The 21,495-nt window shown below is 43.1% G+C and overlaps 1 protein-coding gene across 1 annotated transcript in view; it reads left to right on the top strand.

The window, feature by feature from the left end:
* Window positions 1–8,546: 8,546 nt before the first annotated feature.
* LOC141153074 (transmembrane protein 47-like) overlaps window positions 8,547–21,495 on the top strand; it is a 28,156-nt gene continuing 15,207 nt past the window's right edge. The window contains exons 1-2 of the mRNA XM_073637749.1: window positions 8,547–8,757; window positions 18,524–18,664. Of these exons, the coding sequence (XP_073493850.1) occupies window positions 8,547–8,757; window positions 18,524–18,664 (352 nt within the window). The remainder of the gene's footprint in view (window positions 8,758–18,523; window positions 18,665–21,495) is intronic.

Genomic DNA, 21,495 nt, shown 5'->3' with positions numbered 1-21,495 from the left:
ATAATGGGCCCCACATAGTCCTCCATACAGAATAATGGGCCCCACATAGTCCTCCATACAGTATAATGGGCCCCACATAGTCCTCCATGCAGTATAAAGGGCCCCACATAGTTCTCCATACAGTATAATGGGCCCACATAGTTCTCCATACAGTATAATGGGCCCCACATAATCCTCCATACAGTATACAGGGCCCCACATAGTCCTCCATACAGTATAATGGGCCCCACATAGTCCTCCATACAGTATAATGGGCCCACATAGTCCTCCATACAGTATAATGGGCCCACATAGTACTCCTTACAGCATAATGGGCCCCACATAGTCCTCCATACAATATAGTGGCCCCACATAGTCCTCCATATAGTATAATGGGCCCCACATAGTCCTCCATACAGTATAATGGGCCCCACATAGTCCTCTATGCAGTATAATGGGCCCACATAGTCCTCCATACAGTATAATGGGCCCCACATAATCCTCCATACAGTATACAGGGCCCCACATAGTCCTCCATTCAGTATAATGGGCCCCACATAGTTCTCCATTCAGTATAATGGGCCCCACATAGTCCTCCATACAGTAATAATGGCACCACATACTCCTCCATACAGTATAATGGGCCCCACATAGTCCTCCATACAGTATACTGGGCCCCACATAGTCCTCCATACAGTATACAGGGCCCACATAGTCCTCCATATAGTATAATGGGCCCACATAGTCCTCCCTACAGTATAATGGGCCCCACATAGTCCTCCATACAGAATAATGGCCCCACATAGTCATCCACACAGAATAATGGGCCCACATTGTGCTCCATACAGTATAATGGGCCCCACATAGTCCTCCATACAGTATCATGGGCCCCACATTGTCCTCCATACAGAATAATGGGCCCCACATAGTCCTCCATACAGAATAATGGGCCCCACATAGTACTCCATACAGAATAATGGGCCCCACATAGTCCTCCATACAGAATAATGGGCCCCACATAGTCCTCCATACAGAATAATGGGCCCCACATAGTCCTCCATACAGTATAATTGGCCCCACATAATCCTCCATACAGTATAATGGGCCCCACATAGTCCTCCATACAGTATAATGGGCCCACATAGTCCTCCATACAGTATAATGGGCCCCACTTAGTCTTCCATACAGTATAATGGGCCCCACATAGTTCTCCATACAGTATAATGGGCCCCACATAATCCTCCATACAGTATAATGGGCCCCACATAGTCCTCCATACTGTGTAATGGGCCCACATAGTCCTCCATACAGTATAATGGGCCCCACATAGTCCTCCATACAGTATAATGGCCCCACATAGTCCCCCATACAGAATAATGGGCCCACATAGTCCTCCATACAGTATAATGGGCCCCACATAGTCCTCCATACAGTATAATGGGCCCCACATAGTCCTCCATACAGAATAATGGCCCCACATAGTCCTCCATACAGAATAATGGGCCCCACATAGTCCTCCATACAGTATAACGGGCCCCACATAATCCTCCATACAGTATAAAGGGCCCCACATAGTCCTCCATACAGTATAATGGGCCCACATAGTTCTCCATACAGTATAATGGGCCCCACATAATCCTCCATACAGTATACAGGGCCCCACATAGTCCTCCATACAGTATAATGGGCCCCCATAGTTCTCCATACAGTATAATGGGCCCCACATAGTTCTCCATACAGTATAATGGTCTCCACATAGTCCTCCATACAGTATTATGGGCCCCACATAGTCCTCCCTACAGAATAATGGGCCCCACATAGTCCTCCATACAGAATAATTGGCCCACATTGTGCTCCATACAGTATAATGGGCCCCACATAGTCCTCCATACAGTATAATGGGCCCCACATAGTCCTCTATACAGTATAATGGGCCCACATAGTCCTCCATACAGTATAATGGGCCCCACATAGTCCTCTATACAGTATAATGGGCCCACATAGTCCTCCATACAGTATAATGGGCCCCACATAGTCCTCTATACAGTATAATGGGCCCACATAGTCCTCCATACAGTATAATGGGCCCCACATAGTTCTCCATACAGTATAATGGGCCCCACATAGTCCTCCATACAGTAATAATGGGCACCACATACTCCTCCATACAGTATAATGGGCCCCACATAGTCCTCCATACAGTATAATGGCGCCACATAGTTCTCTATACAGTATACAGGGCCCCACATAGTTCTCTATACAGTATAATGGGCCCCACATAGTCCTCCATACAGTATACAGGGCCCCACATAGTCCTCCATACAGTATACAGGGCCCACATAGTCCTCCATATAGTATAATGGGCCCACATAGTCCTCCCTACAGTATAATGGGCCCCACATAGTCCTCCATACAGAATAATGGCCCCACATAGTCATCCACACAGAATAATGGGCCCACATTGTGCTCCATACAGTATAATGGGCCCCACATAGTCCTCCATACAGTATCATGGGCTCCACATTGTCCTCCATACAGAATAATGGGCCCCACATAGTCCTCCATACAGTATAATGGGCCCACATAGTCCTCCATACAGTATAATGGGCCCCACATAATCCTCCATACAGTATACAGGGCCCCACATAGTCCTCCATACAGTATAATGGGCCCCACATAGTTCTCCATGCAGTATAATGGGCCCCACATAGTCCTCCATACAGTAATAATGGGCACCACATACTCCTCCATATAGTATAATGGGCCCCACATAGTCCTCCATACAGTATAATGGCGCCACATAGTTCTCTATACAGTATACAGGGCCCCACATAGTTCTCTATACAGTATAATGGGCCCCACATAGTCGTCTATTCAGTATACAGGGCCCCACATAGTCCTCCATACAGTATACAGGGCCCACATAGTCCTCCATATAGTATAATGGGCCCACATAGTCCTCCCTACAGTATAATGGGCCCCACATAGTCCTCCATACAGAATAATGGCCCCACCTAGTCATCCACACAGAATAATGGGCCCACATTGTGCTCCATACAGTATAATGGGCCCCACATAGTCCTCCATACAGTATCATGGGCCCCACATTGTCCTCCATACAGAATAATGGGCCCCACATAGTCCTCCATACAGTATAATGGGCCCCACATGGTCCTCCATACAGAATAATGGGCCCACATAGTCCTCCATACAGTATAATGGCCCCACATAGTCCTCCATACAGTATAATGGACCCCACATAATCCTCCGTACAGTATACAGGGTCCCACATAGTCCTCCATACAGAATAATGGGCCCCACATAGTCCTCCATACAGTATAATGGCCCCGCATAGTCCTCCATACAGTATTATGGGTCCCACATAGTCCTCCATACAGAATAATGGGCCCCACATAGTCCTCCATACAGTATAATGGGCACCACATAGTCCTCCATACAGTATAATGGGCCCCACATAGTCCTCCATACAGAATAATGGCTCCACATAGTCCTCCATACAGTATAATGGGCCCCACATAGTCCTCCATACAGTATAATGGGCCCCACATAGTCCTCCATACAGTATTATGGGTCCCACATAGTCCTCCATACAGAATAATGGGCCCCACATAGTCCTCCATACAGTATAATGGCCCCAGATAGTCCTCCATACAGTATACTGGCCCCACATAGTCCTCCATACAGAATTATGGGCCCCACATAGTCCTCCATACAGAATAATGTGCCCACATAGTCCACCATACAGTATAATGGGCCCACATAGTCCTCCATACAGTATAATGGGCCCCACATAGTCCTCCATACAGTGTACAGGGCCCTACATAGTCCTCCATACAGTATAATGGGCCCCACATAGTCCTCCATACAGAATAATAGGCCCACATAGTCCTCCATACAGTATAATGGGCCCCACATAGTCCTCCATACAGAATAATGGGCCCCCACATTGTCCGCCATACAGTATAATGAGCCCCACATAGTCCTCTATACAGTATAATGGGCCCCACATAGTCCTCCATACAGAATAATGTGCCCACATTGTCCGCCATACAGTATAATGAGCCCCACATAGTCCTCTATACAGTATAATGGGCCTCACATAGTCCTCTATACAGTATAATGGGCCACACATAGTCCTCCATACAGAATAATGTGCCCACATAGTCCTCTATACAGTATAATGGCTCCACATAGTCCTCCATACAGTATAATGGGCCCACATAGTCCTCTATACAGTATAATGGCTCCACATAGTCCTCCATACAGTATAATGGGCCCCACATGGCCAGAGTTTAACGTGTCCTTTAACCCCTTAACCCAAAACCTGTTTACTGGTTAATGACCGGGCCAATTTTTACAATTCTGACCACTGTCACTTTATGAGGTAATTACTCTGGAACGCTTCAACGGATCCCACTGATTCTGAGAGTGTTTTCTTGTGACATATTGTACTTCATGATAGTGGTAACATTTGTTTGATATAACTGCCTTTGTTTTGTGAAAATATCAGAAATTTGGGAAAAAATTTTGAACATTTCTCAATTTTTAAACTTTTGATTCTTATGGCCTTAAGCTGGATAGTTCTGTCACACAAAATAGATAATAAATAACATTTCCCACATGTCTACTTCACATCAGCCTCATTTTTGAAACATAATATTTTTTTGTTAGGAAGTTAGTTAGAAGGGTTGAAAGTTGACCAGTGATTTCTCATTTTCCAACAAAATTTACAAAACCATTTTTTTAGGGACCACATCACATTTGAAGTGACTTTGAGGGGTCTTTATGACAGAAAATGCCCAAAAGTGACACAATTCTACAAACTTCACCCCTGAAGGTGCTCAAAACCACATTCAAGAAGTTTATTAACCCTTCAGGTGCTTCACAGGAATGAAAGCAATGTGGAAGAAAAAAATGAACATTTTACTTTTTTTTCACAAAAATGTTACTTTAGCCCCAATTTTTTTTATTTTCAAAAGGATAACAGGACTAAATGTACCCAAAATTTGTTGTGCAATTTATCCTGAGTATGCCGATATCCCATATGTGGGGGAAAAATTACTGTTTGTAGATATCATAAGCAGGAAAAGAAAGAGAAATGCTTCATATATAGAGGATATTATTGAGTGTGGGAGCCCTTTTCGCTATAAATCTTATATCTGTGTTTTGCTGGCCCGCCGCCAGATTGCTGTCTTCATTTAAAATAGGTAAGTATTTTTTAATTATATTAGTAATCTCAGAATAATGTGGTAAACGTGATAGAAAGATTATTATGATCTATTTTCTTTTGTTTTTTTTGTAAAAGATTTTTTCTGTCTATTTTATCTACTATGTTTTCTGCTCTGATTAAATTGGGCTTTCTAGTCCCTCTATTTCTTACTCTAGTAACAAGGTTTCCTGATTTTTTGGGCAAAATGCTCAGCTGATAAATAATTCCTTTTAGTTCTAATAAGTTCCCCAACTTGGATATTTTATTCACATGAGGAGGATGACATGAGCCGACTTCCAGAATAGAGTTCCTATCTGAAGGTTTTCTATAAGGATAAATATCGAATCTATGAGTATGGATATTACAAGACAAAGTGACATCGAGATAATTAATAATGTAAGTAAAAAAAACTGATTAAATTCATTATCATCTATAAAAGAGATAAATTCCTTGGCCTCATCGTTAGAACCTTTGCAAATAATGATCAAATCATCTATATAGCGACCGTAAAATTATATTCGATGACCATATTTATTGTTATTAGAAAAAAGGCAGACCTCTTCCCAAACAGCAACAACGATATTAGCCAAAGAAGGGGAAAATTTGCCCCCCATATTAACTCCCCTTGTTTGTAGGAAGAATTTACTATTAAAAGATAAGTAGTTTTGTGAGAGTAAAAAAGATACTGCCATAAGTAAAAACTCCTGAATTTCTCTTTTATATATACATCGCAACTGAGCCATTGGAAATTAGATTGCCAAGGGAATTTATCCAGAGAAGTGATCAGCATTTTTGTGTCTCTAATAAAACCCGGTATGGTGTTAACAAGAGGTTGGAGGTAGAAATCAACCCACTCCCCTAGTTTTTCTCCCAAACTCCCAATACCCACAGTGATTGGTCTCAATGGGGGAGGGAATAGATGTTCCGAAAGTTTATCATCAATGGCTCCCATAGCAACACTTCCATCAATCATTTGGATAATTCTCCTTTAAATTTCACAGTGGGATCAGCATTCAGGGAAGCATAGGAATTAACATCATTTAAAATAGACATATTTTCTCCTAAGTACAAAGAAGCATTTAGGATAACAATCCTCCCTTGTCTGCAGGTCTAATCAAGAGATCGTCATTTTTATTTAGTTCCGTTAGCGCTGTCCTCTCTGATGGTGTAAGATTGTCATCGAAAATATTTTGTCCAAAAGAATAAGATCCTTTTCAATAAGTTCCTGAAATTGGTCCAGAATACGTGGTCTTGACTGGATCGGGTAGAAATACGGATTACGTAGGGTCATAAGATTATGAAGTGAATCAACCGCAGCATGATGTCTACATCCCAGACTAGGTCGGCTCCATGCGAGTGAAGTGCCTAAACAGTGGAAATCCCCCACAAATGACCCCATATTGGAAACTAGACCCCTCAGCGATTTATCTAGATGTGTGGTGAGCACCTTGAACCCCCAGGTGCTTCACAGAATTTTTTAATGTTGAGCCGTGAAAATAAAAAATCAAATATTTCCAACAAAAATGTTGTTTTAGCCCCAAATTTTTTATTTCACAAGGGTAACAGGAGAAAATGGACCCCATAATTTGTTGTGCAATTTCCCCTGAGTACACCGAAACCTCCTATGTGGTGGAAAACTAATGTTTGGACGCACAGCAGGGCTCGGAAGGGAAGGAGTGATGTTTTGGAGGTCAGAATTTGATGGAATGGTTTGGTGGTACCATGTTGCATTTGGGGAGCCCCTGATGTGCCTAAACAGTGTAAAAAAAAACACCCACAAGTGACCCCATTTTTAGAAACTAGACCACTCAAGGAATTTATCTAGAGGCATAGTTATAGTAATGATAAAAAAAAATGGTTTTGGTTTTACTGGTGTATGAATTTATAATGTGGTGTTATGTGTAAGTTGTGCGGAGTACATCAGATTATAAAAGTGTGTTGTGTCAACGGGGTAAAACCAAATGTTGTTCATTTTTGGACGTTGGTACCCTTTGAAGCAATCCTTAATGCAAAGGCCAGGTTTCTCAGGGCAGGTTTCACAATGGTAAATTGTGTTTTTCCAGATTCCCCTCTTGGAGCATTCTCTGCACCTTTTTGCGTTCTTCTCTTCTTCGCTGTTTGGGGAACCTCTCCTGGAAAATATTGATCTGCTACGATACAGGCACCATCAGTTTCAGAAGGACTGGGATCCTCACTGACTGCCAAACATTAGGGCCTTGATGACTACCTCCTGTAACTAAAGGAAGGTCCCCGTATTGCTGAGCACATCGAAACAGCACAAAAGCCTTGTACAGTGCCATCTGTACAATGTGCACAGCCAATTTATTGTACCATACTTTAGCTTTTCACATGGCACTGTATGGTTTGAGGACCTGATCTGAGAGATCTACACCCCCCATGTACTTATTATAATCCAGGATACAATCTGGCTTTGGACTTGTGTTGTTGTACCTCGGACAGTGGCAAGGGAGCTGTTGTCTTGGCGTATGGTGGTTAAGTTAAGGACATCCCTCTTGTTCTTATAGTTGACCACCAGCATGTTATCTCAGCATTGGACTCTGCTTTCGCCCTTTCTCAGTAGTTGCCAATAGTAGTAGTGCAATAGTGGCGCCGTACATGTACACTGGTTTGTGGGAATGCATTTCCCGCAACATCATACATGTACGGCGCATGTCGTGAAGAGGTTAAAGTACAGTAGAGGCCAATGATCAATGATTATGCATTTAGAATGGGATTTCATAAAAGCTCCTGTAAAGGCTCAGTTAGACGTCTGTGCACATCGGCCTCATAGAAATACATAAAGCTGTTGGATCAGGAGAGCCGCGGCCGTCCGTGCACTGCTCTCAGACCGATTTGCGCGGATCTCATAACTGTGATGTGTAGGTGTCCCAATACTTTCTCCATATAGGGTAGATATGTTTTAGGTTATTACTGAAACTCAGATTAATTTAGTCTAAAAACGAGTAATTTTATTAAAAAATGATCACTCGCTGTCACATTATCAACTCGTTCTGCTGTTGTGCTCGTGCTGCAGATCAAGATCTAATCTGCACTAGATTGCTGTCTGCTGGTGAGATCCAGAGAGGTCTATGCTGGAGGTCACATAAAGTCACATTTGCCGTTTGTGTGGTACATTGTTTTGTGGGGTTTATGGTGTCAGCATCATGTGATGCCATAGGAGGACGGGATGCAGGATACAGAACATTTCCCAAAGAGCAGTAAATGTCTATGGCACAGCAGTGCAGAAGATACCAGAGCAATCAAATGAGCAGATGATATTGGAAATCAGAATCTGGGTTTTAATTCTGCAATATTTTATTTTTTGTCGGTGGTTGCGATGCCCCCAGAGACGTCTGACCTACCTCCGGCGATGCCTCCCAGGCATTTTACATTGATTGTCCTGCTCTGCGGATTCCTGGCGCTGGCGTTAGACGTGGTGGCTCTTGTTAGTCCTGCCTGGGTGACCTCCAAGCATTTCTCTCTATCTCTGTGGGAAATATGCAATAAACAAATGGATGCGTGGTTCTGCAGATCTGTTCTGCACAGTGGTGAGTAAGAGAATAGCTGGGCGATATGTCCAATCTCATCAATAACACTAAATATTAGCAGATGAGATTGAATTCTGTATTAAAGATAAAAGTGTCACTAATCGGAAAAATATGACGACATGTTTTAAGAGTCACTAAAGCCCCTTCAATAGCTTCACTTTAGGGAAAAAAGTGTGTGTATATGTGTGTGCGTGTGTGTATATATATATATATATATATATATATATATATATATATATATATATATATATATATATATACACAATGTGTATATATACACAAGAATTAAAACTTAGCCGGTAAAGAATACTATTTTATTTAATGATTTGTTCTGTTACAACTGTATGATCTGCATCGAAAATCACAATCTTGTCATTCATGTAGCTACTGTATCTATGATTATTGGAATACAAGTATAATCGTTTCTTAAGTTTTTAAACTTCTATTGACAAATTCATCAGGTTTCTGTAAAGCCTCAATATTTCTAGTGTTGACCTTTATTTTTTCAGACTTCTCTCCTTCCCCCGGCAGCTCGATATCGGCTTCTGGGCCAAATCCTGATTGATGGCCGCCCATTCTTGTCTAATCCGTGCTTGGAGCTTATTACAATTTCATTGATATTGTTTGTCCACCCACTTTTTAAAGATTGACCTCAGGGTCTCAGTGGGATTGATGCCAAACATGTCCAGTTTTTTTTATTCTAAAAAAAAAATCAGAAGTATGCAAAAAAAAAAATAATTGGTGGTTATGTTGCCATTTTCCAAGACCAGTAACGTTTTCACTTGTTAACAGAGATGTGGGATCAGGGCTTGCTATCAGAGCATTACTGCCCTTACTGCTGTATGGGACCCGGTGAATAGAAGGAAAGAGTGGGGGCCCAGACCCCACCTCCTGTGCTTGTGCTCTCCGGGCCCCAAGGTATCGTGTGCAGGCGCGCAGCTGTACATCTCGGCACAGGGAGCCAACAAATGTGTAAGCAGTTGTGAAAGGAAGTGAAGTTGGCCATCATTAGGCTGAGAAAATAATCAAGAAATACAAGGAGCTTGGTGAAGGGCCAAATCAATAAGCTGGTATATTTCTAAAAAAAAAGGAATACACTGGTAACCGCAGCAAACCAAATAACCTAAAACAGCACAGAAGACAACTATAGTTTTCTAACTATAGAAAAATCTATGCAGAGAATCTAGCCAAGAAAATAACACAATGCAGTCAAGGAGATGAGCAAATGATTGTTAAACTCTAAAGGCCTCTGTACACATTAGACTGTTTGGCTGACGTCTAATGTAAATGGAGGCCTCGGCCACCTGATTTGTTGGTGACGTAGTCAACTGGGAATGTCCTATTTCAATCTGCCGATCGCTTTGTTCTCCAGTGATAAGCCACCGCCGACGTGTCTGGCGATAGCTCTCTCATAGAGAATACAGGAGTGCTCGGCTGAACAATGTGCCGGACAGCTGGCTGAGTGGGTATGGCAGCCTTAAGGGTCTTGAATGTAAATCCACAGACTTTATTTCGAAATGCAAATCATTGATAACACTTAATAACTAAATGGCCTGATCAGATTATGCTACAAAACATCTAGAGAACGGTTAGAACCAAGAACAACTTGTATGGAAAGAGATCGGTACGGAAAAAAGAAAAGCTGTGCTAATGATCGGAACCAGAACATGGCATCTTCATGGTGAAGGCAGTTATAGCATGGGCCGGTGCGGCTACCAATGGAGCTCGGTCACAAGTGTAACTAAAGGTATGATTGTGGAGAGAAGTAGCAGGATAAGTTCTGATTTTGGACATTGCTTGACAGTAAACATGGAGGATCACTAAAATATACTAAAAAATCAACTTCAACCTAATTAGGCATTTAACCTGCCGAAGACCGAACTGTCAGCTGATAAAAGCAGCAACTGGACCTCCAGCAGTAAAGCCTCCGCATCATTTCTGATGAGCAAAAAGAACAGCGAGACTAAAAAACAACCCGAATTTCTAAACTGTTAACCCCTTCGTGACGAGGCCAATTTCTGTCTTTGCGTTTTTTTTCCTCCCCTTCTTCCCAGAGAACATAACCTTTTTTTCTGTCCCCATAGACGTATGAGGATTGTTTTTTGCAGGACGACTTGTACTTTCGATTGACATCATTAATTTTACCACACAGTGTACTAGAAAACAGCAAAAAACTGTGAAAAAAACCCACAATTCTGAGCTTGTTTTACGGTGTACTTTGTGTGGTAGAATGACCCTGCAATATGATTCTCCTCATCACTATGATTACAGCGATGGCAAACCTGTCCAGTGATTTTATTATTTTAGTGGGAGGAAAAAATCAGAAGTTTGAAAAAAATAATTTTTTTTTTTGAGGTTGTGTCGCCATTCTCCAAGACCTGCAACGTTTTCATTTTTCGGTCAATGGAGCTGTGTTTTGGTTGTTTTTTTACCGGATGAGACCACACTGTTATTGATACCATTTGGGGATGGATGTGACATTTTGATCGCTTGTTACAGCATTTTTCGTGGTATTGCAGCAACAACAACAAAAAACATAATTTTGGTGTTCTTGAAATTTTTTTTATTTTTTTTCTGATCGGGTTAATAATTTTTAGATTTTGACAGGTCTGACTTTTCTGCATGCGGCAATACCAAATGTGTATATTTTTTTTAATCTTTATTTTTAATGGGGGAAAAGGTGGTAATTTGAACTTTTATGGGTTTTTTTTTTTTGTTTTTTTTTTCAATTTTTTAAACATTTTTTTTTACTTTTTACTGTTCTTTACGGCCACTATCAGTATTCGGTCAGTATTTTTTCTCAGGAGTGGGAGCCAAAACCAGGAGTGGATGATAAATGCAGAATTGGTGACTTGTGTCTATTATACCTTTTCTCTGATTGTTCCTCACCTGGTTTTGGCTCCCACTCCTGAGAATAAATACTGACCGAATACTGACCAAATACTGATAGTGGGGCCGTGGCCTAATCCCATTATGGGACTTAAAGCATCTCTTGTGCTATATACAGCGATGCCACAGCATTGCTGGAAATAGTAAAATCATGGTCTCCTTGGAAGCTCGGCCACAGACAGGGTTTAAAGGAAGCTCTGGAATGATGAGCACGAGGGTCTTCAGCAGACCCCTGGTGTTATAGCAACCCCTTGGCGGCCCACGGTCATGTAACTGGTGTGCTAATGGGGGCATGGAATGATGTGCCGCCATGCCGGTGCGGGTTAAATGCCGCTGTCAGAGTTTGAGTTTTTGCTAAAAATTACTGCAGGTATTTAACATATGATGGCACAAACTATACAAAATCGTGTTTCATCCATAACCCTGCTCAGAAATTAAGTTTTAATTAGTGTAGATCACAAAAGTGGAAGTAAAGAAAACTAATCATGTTCACATGTTCCGTTTTTACTGCGTTTTTTTCTGCAGGCAAAACCTGCTTTCTTGGCAGTAAAGAAGCTGCTTACAGGGTTTGGTGCTTTTTTTTTGGTGAGTGTTTTTTTTGCTACGCTTTTTGGTGCAGATTACATGTGTTATTTGTGTACAGTACATGTTTAACCGGTTCAGGACCGCCCACTGTACATAAACGTCGGCGCTGCCTGGGCTCTGTGCAGCGCCGACGTTTAAAAACGGTGGGTGGTCCCGCAGCGCTCAGGACCCCCAGGGTCCTGCTAGCGCTGCGGTACCGGTTCAGAGCGATAGCTCTGACATGTGGCATCATGGGGACCTGAATGGATCAGGTCCCCATGATGTTAACCTGTTCCTATCTTCTAGGTGCCGCGATCCATAGCGATCGCGGCATTTAAAAGATAGCAACAGCTGGTGGTCGGCGATCGGGACCCCCCACATACCTCAGGAGCGGCGGGGATCCCGGTGCTGTGACCTCTGACATCATTGAGACCTGATTGGCTCAGGTCTGGATGATGTCAGCGTCACACCAGCCAATCAGAGAGATCACCAGGGAAGTTTGTTTTAGCAACAAACTTTCCCGGGCGATCTGCCTGATAAATACACTGTTTCTCCTCCGATCTCAGTGAGAGAGCAGAGGAGAAACAGTGTGACAAGAGCTGTGTCAGCCTTGCCACTGTGAAAGTAAAAAAAATAAAATAAAAAAGAAAGTAAGAGTTAGGGTTAGTGAGTCTGTCAGATCAGTCAGTCCTGTCAGATCAGTCCTGTCAGATCTGTCAGTCAGTCAGTCCTGTCAGATCTATCAGTCAGTCCTGTCAGATCTATCAGTCAGTCCTGTCAGATCAGGCAGTCAGCCCTGTCAGATCAGTCAGTCAGTCCTGTCAGATCTATCAGTCAGTCCTGTCAGATCAGTCAGTCAGTCCTGTCAGATCAGTCAGTCAGTCCTGTCAGATCAGTCAGTCCTGTCAGATCAGTCAGTCCTGTCAGATCTGTCAGTCAGTCAGTCCTGTCAGATCTGTCAGTCAGTCAGTCCTGTCAGATCTGTCAGTCAGTCAGATCTGTCAGTCAGTCAGTCCTGTCAGATCTGTCAGTCAGTCAGTCCTGTCAGTCAGTCCTGTCAGATCAGTCCAGTCAGTCAGTCCTGTCAGATCTGTCAGTCAGTCAGTCCTGTCAGATCTGTCAGTCAGTCAGTCCTGTCAGATCTGTCAGTCAGTCAGTCCTGTCAGATCAGTCAGTCAGTCCTGTCAGATCAGTCAGTCCTGTCACATCAGTAAGTCAGTCCTGTCAGATCAGTCCGGTCAGTCCAGTCCGGTCCCATCCTTTCAGTCCGGTCCGTTCAGTCCAGTCAAAAAATCTAAAAATAAAATGGCCCGTCAGACTTATACTGCAGAGGAGGTGTATGCCCTGCTGTGTTCTGACACTGATGACAGCGCAATCTCAGATGGAGATATGGATTTTGAGGGCTTTAGTAGCGGCGACACTGAGAGCTCAGAAATGAGCAGTGATTCTGTTCCATCCTCAAGCCCAAGGACCAGTACAACAATAGGGGCAAATAGCGCTACTGGAGAAACGTCTCCAAATCAGGGAACACTGCCCAGTACAAGCGCTGTCCCTGCTACTAGTGAATTGGCGCACGCCAGTGTACAAGGGGCGTTGCCACATGATCTAGCATTTCCCAGATGGGAGGCTTCGGATTCGGCTGCTCCATTCAGCCCTGATTTCAACGCCACTCCTGGTATAAATGTGGAGGTGGAAGATTTTGGACCAATTCATTTTTTTAATTTGTTTTTTACAGACAGCTTGCTAGAGCATATTGTCGTGCAAACAAATTTATATGCATCCCAATTCATAAGCCAGAATCCCCGATCTTACTATGCTAGGGCAAATTTATGGACACCAACTAATGTCCCGGAAATAAAAAAATTTTTAGGACTTACATTTGCCATGGGGCTTGTTAAAAAACCGAGCATTCGATCCTACTGGTCCAACCACCCTGTTCAAGCCACCCCTATGTTTTCAGTCGTTCTGCCTAGGACCCGTTATGAAATGCTCATGCGGTTTTGGCATTTTAACGACAATAGTCAATGCCTGCCCAGAAATACCCCAGAACATGACAGGTTATATAAAATTAGACCCATCATTGAAAATTTGTCAGAAAAATTCTTAAGCCTCTACACCCCAACACAAAATATTTCTATAGATGAGTCCCTTGTAAAATTCAAAGGAAGACTGCACCTCAAGCAATTTATCCCATCTAAAAGGGCAAGGTTTGGAATAAAGCTCTATAAAATGTGCGAAAGTTCAACCGGATACACATCCGCTTTCCGCATATATGAGGGGAAAGATAGCCAACTAAACCCACCAGGATGCCCTACTTATCTGGGGACATCTGCAAAAATTGTTTGGGAGCTGATAAGGCCATTTTTTCAAAAAGGCTACAATCTATATGTGGACAATTATTACACCAGCATACCCCTATTTAAAAGTCTGGTTGAACACAACATCGGGGCTTGTGGGACCATCCGTAAAAACCGTCAGGGGTTTCCACAACCATTGGTCAACCAAAAGTTCCAAAAGGGGCAGTCAGGGGCTGTACGCAACGGAGAGCTGCTTGCCCTGAAATATAGGGATAAGAGGGATATTTTTGTCCTCAGCTCAATCCACACAGATGCCACAAGGGCCACTGTAGAACTAGGATCCACCACTCCGAAGCAAAAACCTGTGTCAGTCATTGACTACAACAAACACATGGGGGGTGTGGACCTTGCAGACCAGGTTCTACAGCCATACCAGGTATCAAGAAAGTCCTATACCTGGTATAAAAAGTTGGTTATCTATTTGTTTCAGGTGGCCACATACAATTCTTTTGTGTTGTACAAAAAAGCAGGAAATTCAGATCCTTTTCTTGATTATCAAGAAAAGGTCATTGAAAATCTTGTCTTTCAAAGTGTTAGCCCCGCTCATCCATTAGAATCTGAGGATGTGAAAAGACTCACTGAGCGACATTTTATTGCACTTATTCCAGCAACGGAAACAAGAAGGAACCCCCAGAAAAGATGTCGTGTATGTACTAAGAGAGGAATGAGGCGTGATACCCGCTACTATTGCCCACAATGCCCATCATTGCCAGCCTTATGCCTCACTGACTGCTTTAAAATCTACCACACAGAACCACGTTTTTAAACTGTAAAAATGTATCCCATTTTGTCATTCAAACATTTGGTTCATTTAGTGAATGACATATTCGAGTAGAGCTCACTTAATTTCCAGGGGGGGTTCTCCAGAATCTAAACCTTCCATTGCGTGCTTGTTTCTGGAAATCATCCATCGAGTTAAAATGGTCACTAAACCCATAGATGAATTCCCAGAGGGGTGTCATTTCCAAAATGGGGTCACTTCAGGGGGGATTCTTTAGCTCTGGTACTCTGAAAAGTGCCAGAACAGCATAATCCCCCCTGAAGTGACCCCATTATGGAAATGACACCTCTGTGGGAATTCATCTATGGGTTTAGTGACCATTTACCTACTTATTTTCCCACCACTAGATTAATTTATACAGAGGAGTAGATTGTAAAATTCGGTCACTTGTTGTGGGTTTCCTCTGTTTAGGCACCTCAGGGGCTCTCCAAATGCAACATGGCGTCCGCTATCCATTCCAGTCAAATTTCCATTCCAAAAGTCAAATGGCGCTCCTTACCTTCCGAGCCATGCCGTGCGCCCAAACAGTGGCTTTGCACCACATATGGGGTATCAGCGTGCTCAGGAGAAATTGCACAACACATTTTGGGGTCCATTTTTTCTGGCTGCCCTTGTGAAAATTAAAAATTTGAGGCTAAAGTAGCAGTTTTGTGTTAAAAATGTGTTTTTTTATTTTCACCCTTCAACATTATAAAATTGTGTGAAGCCCCTGGGGGTTCAAGGTGCTCACCACACATCTAGATAAGTTCCTTGAGGGGTCTAGTTTCCAAAATGGGGTGACTTGTTGGGGGTTTCCTCTGTTTAGGCACCTCAGGGGCTCTCCAAATGCAACATGGCGTCCGCTATCGATTCCAGTCAAATTTCCATTCCAAAAGTCAAATGGCGCTCCTTACCTTCCGAGCCATGCCGTGCGCCCAAACAGTGTCTTTGCACCACATATGGGGTATCAGCGTGCTCAGGAGAAATTGCACAACACATTTTGGGGTCCATTTTTTCTGGCTGCCCTTGTGAAAATTAAAAATTTGAGGCTAAAGTAGCAGTTTTGTGATAAAAATGTGTTTTTTTATTTTCACCCTTCAACATTATAAAATTGTGTGAAGCCCCTGGGGGTTCAAGGTGCTCACCACACATCTAGATAAGTTCCTTGAGGGGTCTAGTTTCCAAAATGGGGTGACTTGTTGGGGGTTTCCTCTGTTTAGGCACCTCAGGGGCTCTCCAAATGCAACATGGCGTCCGCTATCGATTCCAGTCAAATTTCCATTCCAAAAGTCAAATGGCGCTCCTTACCTTCCGAGCCATGCCGTGCGCCCAAACAGTGTCTTTGCACCACATATGGGGTATCAGCGTGCTCAGGAGAAATTGCACAACACATTTTGGGGTCCATTTTTTCTGGCTGCCCTTGTGAAAATTAAAAATTTGAGGCTAAAGTAGCAGTTTTGTGATAAAAATGTGTTTTTTTATTTTCACCCTTCAACATTATAAAATTGTGTGAAGCCCCTGGGGGTTCAAGGTGCTCACCACACATCTAGATAAGTTCCTTGAGGGGTCTAGTTTCCAAAATGGGGTGACTTGTTGGGGGTTTCCTCTGTTTAGGCACCTCAGGGGCTCTCCAAATGCAACATGGCGTCCGCTATCGATTCCAGTCAAATTTCCATTCCAAAAGTCAAATGGCGCTCCTTACCTTCCGAGCCATGCCGTGCGCCCAAACAGTGGCTTTGCACCACATATGGGGTATCAGCGTGCTCAGGAGAAATTGCACAACACATTTTGGGGTCCATTTTTTCTGGCTGCCCTTGTGAAAATTAAAAATTTGAGGCTAAAGTAGCAGTTTTGTGATAAAAATGTGTTTTTTTATTTTCACCCTTCAACATTATAAAATTGTGTGAAGCCCCTGGGGGTTCAAGGTGCTCACCACACATCTAGATAAGTTCCTTGAGGGGTCTAGTTTCCAAAATGGGGTGACTTGTTGGGGGTTTCCTCTGTTTAGGCACCTCAGGGGCTCTCCAAATGCAACATGGCGTCCGCTATCGATTCCAGTCAAATTTCCATTCCAAAAGTCAAATGGCGCTCCTTACCTTCTGAGCCATGCCGTGCGCCCAAACAGTGGCTTTGCACCACATATGGGGTATCAGCGTGCTCAGGAGAAATTGCACAACACATTTTGGGGTCCATTTTTTCTGGCTGCCCTTGTGAAAATTAAAAATTTGAGGCTAAAGTAGCAGTTTTGTGAAAAAAAGTTAAATGTTCATTGTTTTCTTCCACATTCCAAAAATTCCTGTGAAGCACCTGAAGGGTTAATAAACTTCTTGAATGTGGTTTTGAGCACCTTGAGGGGTGCAGTTCTTAGAATGGTATCACTTTTGGGTATTTTCTGTCATAAAGACCCCTCAAAGTCACTTCAAATGTGATGTGGTCCCTAAAAAAATGTTTTTGTAAATTTTGTTGTAAAAATGAGAAATCGCTGGTCAACTTTTAACCCTTATAGCTTCCTAACAGAAAAAAATTTTGGTTCCAAAATTGTGCTGATGTAAAGTAGACATGTGGGAAATGTTATTCATTAACTATTTTGTGTGACATATCTCTCTGATTAAAGGGCATGAAAATTCAAAGTTTGAAAATTGCAAAATTTTCAAAATTTTCGCCAAATTTCCGATTTTTTTCACAAATAAACGCAAGTGATATCAAAGAAATTTTACCACTATCATGAAGTACAATATGTCACAAAAAAACAATCTCAGAATCAGGGGGATCCGTTGAAGCGTTCCAGAGTAATTACCTCATAAAGTGACAGTGGTCAGAATTGAAAAAATTGGCCCGGTCACGAAGGCAAAAACAGGCTCTGGCGCGAAGTGGTTAATAAAGTTACTTTTATTCACCAAAAATGCAGGTTGCATTTTTTTCTCTCTTATTGCTTTCTATGGTGAAAAAAAAAACACTGCAAAAACCCTGTAAAAAGCAACAATTTTTCCTACTCAGTCAGGAAAAAAAGCAAGCGTGTGCATGAAATTTCTGAAATCTCATCGATTTCTCTGGTACTATAAACAGCAGCTTTTAATTTGAAGCAACAAAAAAAAAAGAAGCAACAAAAACTCAAGGTGTGAATGTAGCCTATTACTGTGTTCCAACGTCATGCTTCGATAACAACTGCAAATTGTATTTTGTATTTTTCTCGTAGATTGGCAAATGGCTTCCCTGGTGCTGGTGTTTTGTGCTACACTCATTTGCGGAGTCTGGTTTATAGTTTGTGTGCTATGGATTTGCCAAGTGAAGCAGCCCCTGAGATTTTGCAGTATGTCTCTCCTGCTTCTCGCATCAGGTAATGTGTAATAATCAATAATTATAGACGGGGGGAAAATGGGAGAAATCAACATGTTTATCAGTGAGTGGAAAGGATCCGTTACCCCAGAAACTTTTTTAAAAATGTCCATACTAATCGCCAAAAACTGAGGGGGAAAAGGTTTCTTGGAGGAGAAGTGCACGAAGACATACCGCAGTTTTTTGTGTCTCTCCAAGTTTTTAAGGTTGAAGGAAGACTAAGTCCATCTAGTTCAACCCAAAGCCTAACATGTTGATCTCTTTTTCAGTTGTTATTCGATTTTCTAGACAAGCCACCAAAATGTCAGAGTTCTACTTCTGACTTAAAAGTTTCATCTAGCGCCAGAGAGAATGAAGACAATACACAGGCAGGTGGTTTCCAACAGTCTTCAAAGGAGAAATGAAGATCTCATTTATTACAGGCTTCCTGAATATAGGCGTCATGTGCAAACAATTAGGATTTTCCACCATGATAGCAAAGAGCAGAATACACAGCTGCATAATAAGGCTATGTGCCCACGATGCAGAAATGAAGCAGAAAATTTCTGCAGCATTTCTGCATCTCCCTGGCAGAAAAAACGCATGCAGATTGTACATGCGTTTTTCCTGCAGAATACATGCGGATCCACATGCGTTTCCACATGCAGATTGACAAGCGCTTTCCAGGCGATAGCATCACTTGGAAAGTGCTTGACAACTAGGTCACACTATATAAATCCATGCAAACAGCATATATAGTGTAACCGTAAAACAATGCTTAAAATAAAGCTATACTCACCCCCGATTCCCCGGCGAGTGCTGCAGCGCTCGTTCCTGTCTGGTTCCCGGCTGCCAGCATATCGCGAGACAGAGCAGTGAAGGGCCTGCGGTCACATGACTGTGACGTCACCGAAGGTCCTTCAGCGATGCCGGCAATCAGAGAGAAGACGCCGGACAGGTGAATATAACTTTATTTATTATTTTATTCTTTTTTTACAGGTACAATGGTACCCAGGTCTGGATGAGAGTCTCCTCTCCTCCAGAACTGGGTACCATCCGCAGATAGAGACGCATAGAAGCCGCTTGTAAAAATGTACAGACACGGATTATATGCGTCTCAATGCAAGTCAATGGCGGGGCTTCCGCTGCGCTTCCGCAAAATTAATGAACATGCTGCAGATTTATGAGCGCTACAGAAACGCTGCGGAAAAATCCGCAGCATGTGCATTGACATTGCGGAATGCCATTGGGGACCATGGGGTGCAGATTACCATGCGTTTTTGATGCGTTTCCGCTGCGGAAATTCCGCAGCATAAACGCATGAAAAACGCATCGTGTGCACGCAGCCTAAGTCTCCGTGCACCCACCCCGCCTGGACAAACCCGTCAGCGAGTCTTTGATTGGGTGCATTCAGACGTCCGTGCATATCAGACCGAGATCAGACCACAATGCACAGACTGGCCGCAGGTCTCCCGACTGGAGCGTGACAGCTTCATTTTTCCACATTTTTTCATGTTACACTCACAAATTAAATGTATTTTATTGGGATTTTATGGGATATACCAAAACAAATGAGCAAATATTTGTGAAGTGTAAAAGAATTGATACAGGGTTTTCTAAATATTTAAAAAATATAGAACTGAAATTTTTTCCGTGCATTTGTATTCAGCCCCCCTGAGTCAGTATTTGTAGGACCACCTTTCTTTGCAATTCCTGCTGCAGTCTTTTGGGATCTGTCTCTCCAGCTTTCTCTGCAGTCTTTTGGGGCCTGTCTCTCCAGCTTTCTCTGCAGTCTTTTGGGGCCTGTCTCTCCAGCTTTTCTCTGCAGTCTTTTGGGGTCTGTCTCTCCAGCTTTCTCTGCAGTCTTTTGGGGTCTGTCTCTTCACCTTTCTCTGCAGTCTTTTGGGGTCTGTCTCTCCAGCTTTCTCTGCAGTCTTTTGGGGTCTGTCTCTCCAGCTTTCTCTGCAGTCTTTTGGGGTCTGTCTCTCCAGCTTTCTCTGCAGTCTTTTGGGGTCTGTCTCTCCTGCTTTTCTCTGCAGTCTTTTGGGGTCTGTCTCTCCAGCTTTGCACACCTAGAGGTGACATTTTGCCCCTTCTTCTTTGCATACTCGTTCTCGCTCAGTGAGATTGGATGAAGGCGTCTGATCAGCAGTTTTCACGTCTTGTCAAAGATTCGTGCTCCCTGTCTCCATGTGTTGTGCACGCCGCACTTCTCAGTAGTGCGTCTAGTGTGCGCGCTTGCTCTCATACTCTTAAAGGGGCAGAGCGCGCACTTAGTTAAATGCCACCAGCCAATGGCTGGGAAGCATTTAGTATAAGAGTTCACCAGCAAGATGGCTCCCAGCCAATAGCTGAGAGGCGTCTTATTTAAAAGGCACCCTAAGTCTGCGCATCTCTGTATCAGTAACCGTTCTTCCCGTGAATCCTGAACCTAGTAGATTGAACGGAGCCTGAGTCCGTATCCGTGTCTGCGTACCTGACCCCTAGGTTCAGCAGCTGCAGTACTGGGGACTGCCCAAGAGTGGTACCTGGCGGCTACCTGCAGCTCAAGTTTAACTCCACCATCAGGAGCTCCAGTAAACACTAGGTAGCCGCTTATCTATGCCTCTCCTAGGTAAGCCCAGCCCTGTGGCAGTAGGTTCACGAACCAACATGCACCACCTGCGTGTGCGTAACACACAGCTCATCAACCTAAGAACACCATCCCAACAATGAAACATGATGGTGGCAGCATCATGCTGTGGGGATGTTTTTTGGCAGCAGGGACAGGGAAAATGGTCAGAGTTAATTTGAAGATGGATGGTGCAAAATACAGGGATATTCTTGAGCAAAACCTGTTTCAGTCTGTCAGTA

This window comes from Phyllobates terribilis, unplaced genomic scaffold (assembly GCF_046119375.1).
Source record: "Phyllobates terribilis strain yellow unplaced genomic scaffold, ASM4611937v1 Scaffold_7__3_contigs__length_470593459, whole genome shotgun sequence".
Classification (NCBI taxonomy): domain Eukaryota; kingdom Metazoa; phylum Chordata; class Amphibia; order Anura; family Dendrobatidae; genus Phyllobates; species Phyllobates terribilis.
This window is presented reverse-complemented; position numbering and strand designations above follow the sequence as displayed.